Source organism: Xyrauchen texanus, chromosome 39 (assembly GCF_025860055.1).
Source record: "Xyrauchen texanus isolate HMW12.3.18 chromosome 39, RBS_HiC_50CHRs, whole genome shotgun sequence".
Lineage (NCBI taxonomy): Eukaryota > Metazoa > Chordata > Actinopteri > Cypriniformes > Catostomidae > Xyrauchen > Xyrauchen texanus.
Window position 1 is genome coordinate 2317111 of NC_068314.1, and position 5311 is coordinate 2322421.

General features: G+C 38.3%; 1 protein-coding gene across 1 annotated transcript; it reads right to left on the reverse strand.

Annotated features, from left to right (window-relative positions):
- Nucleotides 1–1164: 1164 nt before the first annotated feature.
- Nucleotides 1165–5094, reverse strand: LOC127632438 (uncharacterized). The gene is made up of 6 exons (XM_052111023.1): nucleotides 4956–5094; nucleotides 4372–4452; nucleotides 3793–3855; nucleotides 2146–2394; nucleotides 1910–2000; nucleotides 1165–1658 (listed from the first exon to the last, which is right to left on the reverse strand). Exons 1-6 carry the CDS (start codon nucleotides 5092–5094, stop codon nucleotides 1646–1648), a joined length of 636 nt encoding a protein of 211 aa, XP_051966983.1. The 3' UTR covers nucleotides 1165–1645.
- Between the last annotated feature and the right edge of the window lie 217 nt (nucleotides 5095–5311).

A 5311-nucleotide genomic window follows, 5' to 3' on the forward strand; every position in this document is an offset into this window, starting at 1 on the left:
GCTCCAAAAATTTTATCGCATTTAGACCCTCAGCGCCTTCAGGTAGGTTAACGAGACGGAGGTTTCCTGATCCTCCAATTAAGTGTCAAGCAGTTTTACCTGTTGCTGAAGAGTAACCACAGTGTTCTGCAATACTGAAACCTGATCCTCGGTATCGCTAATTCATTGTTCTGCGGCTGACATCCTGTTGGCAAACTTACTGGTGCTGTTTTTAACCTCCTGTATGGCAGAGAGGATCCATGTGAATTTGAATGATACAGCCTCCCTCATACTAGCAATGGCATTCATAATGTCGCTTTCCTAATTTTTGTTCTCATTAGCATTAGCAAATTTTTCTTCACTTGACGTGCTAGCAGAGTAGTTACCAGGCCCCAAGTTGGAATCATCTTGATTCCCGATTTTTTTCTTGGTTGTGCGCTATGTCATTGTGTTCCAGAGTATTGGAAAAACCTTGCAGGTCGATATTAATTACAGTAAGGGCTGTTATCAATTGAATATCTGCAGAGTGATGTGGGAGCTGAAAAGAACACTTATGTTCAGCTTGCTGCAATGTTGATAATCCTTTCCCCCCTTTTCTGGACACATGACTCACCGTCTCTTTTATCTTTGTGTCTGAAGTGATGTGCATTGCCGCCATCTGCAGTTCATCTCGTTCACACTGCATTGCAATTTCCAAAATGCAAGCCAGGGTCAAATCTGTACCTCCCTTCATTATTTTTTGGCATACGTAATTGCAGTTACATCTATTTAAAACTGCATCTCTGATTTGATTGTCTTTATCACCACCAAAATCACAGTCTTTAGCTGCTTGCCTTAAACAAGCGACAAATTGCTATATGGGTTGTCCCTTTTCTTGCGTGAATTGATAAAAAGCAATGTCTCTTGTGTCATGCGGTGTTCACTTGAGGCACAAATTATTACTCTCCCGCTCACTTCTCTCTGTTTTTCATACACGCATGATATAATGACGTCACACCAATACACAATAAGCAACTTTAAGTTGAATATAGTAGACTTTACATGAATAAACAAGATTTGACATAATATAAAATGAGCCTAATAAAGCCATATATAAAATATCAATAAAAAAAAGATATCAAAATAAACTTCTAAATAAACTGATATTTAGACAACATTAAAAAAAAAAAAAAGAAAATCTCAGTCACTTCATTGCAGACAATTGATTCAGATTTAGAATGAATATAGCAGTGAAACTGTTCAACTGTCACTGAGATTGCACAAACCAATGATATGGTGTTATATTATATTACAGCATGAATATTATTAATAAGAAATTGATAAACTGCGATTGTACAAATACAAGTCATATAAATATGCAAGATCATGATAACACCACCAACAGCTTACAGTAAATGCACAATACGATGGTTTGGATAAAAAGTGTCTACTAAATGAATAAAATGTAAAGGGAGTCATTGTTGTTGTTAATCTTTTCTAAACTAGGTGGCAATACTGTGCTCTCTGACTTCAGTGGGCACGTACTGGACATCTGCTGCAGACACTGCAGGAAATTGATCGTTTGTAAATTTGCTGAAATGAACATGTGAGAACTGAACTTCATCCTGATGTGACCGTTCTCTCTCCTCCAGGACAAAGGTCTCGGCCAGTGCTGCGACGTTTCAGTTCACATTGTCATTCTGAAGAAAAAAAAAACAACATCAAAATGTATGAATGTTTAAACGTGGATCACTCCATTAATCCAAGCAATGGCATGGATTTTACTTGAACATGGTCATGTTTAATATTTACGTGTATGTTGTGCTTTTTTCGTTCTATTTAGGAAAAAAAAAAAACAATAATGGATATCAGGGCAACAGTTTCTGTATCTAAAGATAGATAAATGTTAAAGTGAAACAGGAAGTGACAAAGAACATGATGAAAGACTCACTTCATCCAAAGAGCTGCATGCATAAACAGCAGAATCACAAGAATCAGTAGACAATACAGCATCAAGATTCCAGTTCTCTTATTCCACACATCTGAACAAATGAGAAACAAATTAGAAATAAAAGGCAGTTTTGACCAATGAATTCACTCACCAGCCTTATCAATATATCTTACAGTTATACATTCATCAAGTACATGCATCTTTGAAATGTGTCTGGTGAAAACATGTTGACTCACAGCTGTGATTGACAGTGATGAGTCTCTCTTCAGAAGCGAATGTTTCCAGGTCTTTGAGTGCACAGGAGTATCTGTCTGTATCTGCACTGCTGACAGCGATCAGATTCAGTTTATTACTGGAGTGTTCAGGACCCAAACGTGTCTTGTTCTTGTACCAGATGAAGGTGTGACTGTTGGCAGTCAGGTTTAGAGCGCAGCTGGTGTTACAGGTGAGTGAAATGTTCTGACCTTCAGTCACTGTGTCACGGTCTACACACACCTGAAGATATAAAACAACATGTATCTGAATATAAATCTCTCATTCTCTCTCGGTGTCTAGATACAGATATCAGGAGCTTCACAATTGAGAATCAGGAGAATGTTTTTAGGAACAAGAAACTTCTACTCAAATCAGATAATATCAGGTAATATGATCAAATAATCAGATAATAATTACCTGTGACATAAACAGTAATGCTCCGTATAACACTTTTCTTGTCAGTTTTCAGAGTCAAGCTGAAGTTATATATGCCAGTGTCTGTCTTATTTAGATCCATTATTTTTAAGAAGCAGATCTGGTCAGTAGCATTTCTGCTATATTTGTATCGTGAATTAGTTCTGGGAATTAATAGAGTTTGTCCATTATCTGATATCCGTGTCCATGAACCAAAATCCTTTGGACCTTTAGGCCCTTCACAAGTGGAACTCAGGACCACTGTTGATCCAATTAAATTACAGATTGTATCCGTAGAATCATTCACAGTGTTAGTTTCAATAAACAAACCTGAAACACATCATTCAGGAAATCAAAACAGCATAAAGTCCCCCCGTAAAACTACAGCAGTTATGTGTCTCTGAAAGTTAAGCAAATACTAAGAACACAAGCAAACAGACAAATCTTACCTTTGAGATACAGGAGAAAAAACACAATGATTGAATGTCTTATTCTTGCAAGGTACATGGCAGTTTCACTAGTTATTATTCCCACCAAAGAACTGAAGTCATTCGGTTTTGTGAGAGCAACCTTGACTGGAAGCTGGCAAAAGCTCTGCTGATGTCACAAATAGTTGCGAATGCAGAACTCACAGAAACTTGCTCAAGAAATACACAGGACCTCAAAATGTGTCATAGATTTAATTAGAAACATGCCCACACTCCTTACACTAAATATAGACAGTGATGGGTTTATAGATCAGTAGTTACAACACAAGCCCATATATGGCGTCCATATTTTCCCTCTCAATTTGCTTAACGAGAATTTATAAAATATCAAAATCAGATTATGATGCCAAGATTTCAACAATATTTCCAAATTTTTTTTAAATCTTGCAATACTACCTTTCAAGATTTACTCACATTCGCTCACTAAACTTTCACCCAACTTTCAGCGTTTTTAGCAACACGCATGTCTAGATGTAGAACACAGGCTAAATATAGAAAATTACTCAAAAGCTTATCATCGATATCATGGGAGTTTTTTTTTTATCACAATGAATATTGATATCGTTTTATCACACAGCCCTTCACATTTGGCTATGTTTAAGATAAGATTAGCTTCCAGCAATCACTTAAATACCAACTCGAGTGTTTGCATATGTTCCTCCCAAGTTGCAGAGTAAAAAACTATGTTGTCTAAACAGACTTTACAGTTGACACACATGATAGTACCTTCAACATCAACCGCTGGAATGTTGCTGGTGCATTTCCCATGCCAAAAGCCATGGACGTATACTGAAGTAAACAATCAGGGGTCACAAATGCTGAGATTTCCGAGGCATGGAGTGTCAAAGTAAATTGCCAGTATCCCTTTAATTTGTTAATTTAGTAACAAAACTAGCTGATCCCACTCTGTCAACACGGTCCTCAATTCGATGAAGAGGAAAGGAATCAGGCTTAGTTACAGCATACACCTTACTGAAATCAGTACAAAATCGCCACGAGCCATCAGGTTTAGGTACAAGCAAGCACGGTGAGCTCCACAGACTCTGACTTGATACTGCAAAGCCGTGACTCAACTTCGATTTTCATAACCTGGTGCTTGTGGGGATTTACACGGTATGGATGCTGTTTGATAGGCTTGCATTCACCAAAATAAGTCATGAGTGACCACAGTGGTTTGTGATGGTACATCATTAAACAGCATATGATATTCTTCAATTAATTTGACCACACAGTCACATTGGACTGCAGGCAAATAAGAAAGATGGGACTCAAATTTAGACAAGGTGGCAGAGTTGGACAACATACCACATGATGAAATGGCATCCTTACTCAAATGACCATCTAACTCAGGAGGGTACACAGAAGACAAGATAACAGCATTGTTAACTGCAATTGGAAGAGAGTCAAAAGGATCAAGTTGAGACTTAACACTGTCTCTACTAATGTAAGCCTTAAGCATGTTGATGTGACACACACAAGACTTACGCTTACGATCAGGAGTAGAATCTGTATAATTAGTATCATTCAGCTTTTTCTCGATCTCATAAGGTCCAGAAAACCTTGCCTGCATGGGTGAACCAGAGACAGGAAGAAGAACCAAGACCTTATCACCAAGCTGAAAATTGCGCTGAAGACTAGACTTGTTATAGCGCAGCTTAATTTTGGATTGGGCTTCAACAAGATGAAATCTAGCTAACTCCCACGCTTTGTATAGATGCTCTCACACAGTGCTCACATAGTCTAACACAGACTTACGAGGGGGTTCCTTAGCCAGGAAATGCTCACTTAGGAGTTTTAGCGGCCCGTGAACCGAATGACCAAAAACCAGCTCAATAGGGCCTAGTGATTTTTGAACGGTTCCTCTCACCGCAAACATCTGAAATGCAAACCTTCCACCCAACCTTTACCAGTCTCAGTGCAGTATGTACGCAACAAAGACTTCAGGGTTTGATGGATCCTTTCCAGAGCTCCTTGTGATTCTGGAAGATACGTGGTGGACAACTGATGCTCTACACCCAACTCTTTCATTACCTCCTTGAAAAAATTAAAGGTGAAATTGGAACCCTGGTCACTTTGAATAACCCCTCAAATGGTTCTCCAAAAACTGGAATGGGCTGTAGTGAGCAAGTGGAATTATTTGATTGGGCTTTACACCTAACTGTCAGGCATGACCGTACAAACCTAAACACAGCAGTTTTTATTCCAGGCCAAAAAAAGAAAGTGTCTGATAATTTGATGATATGTC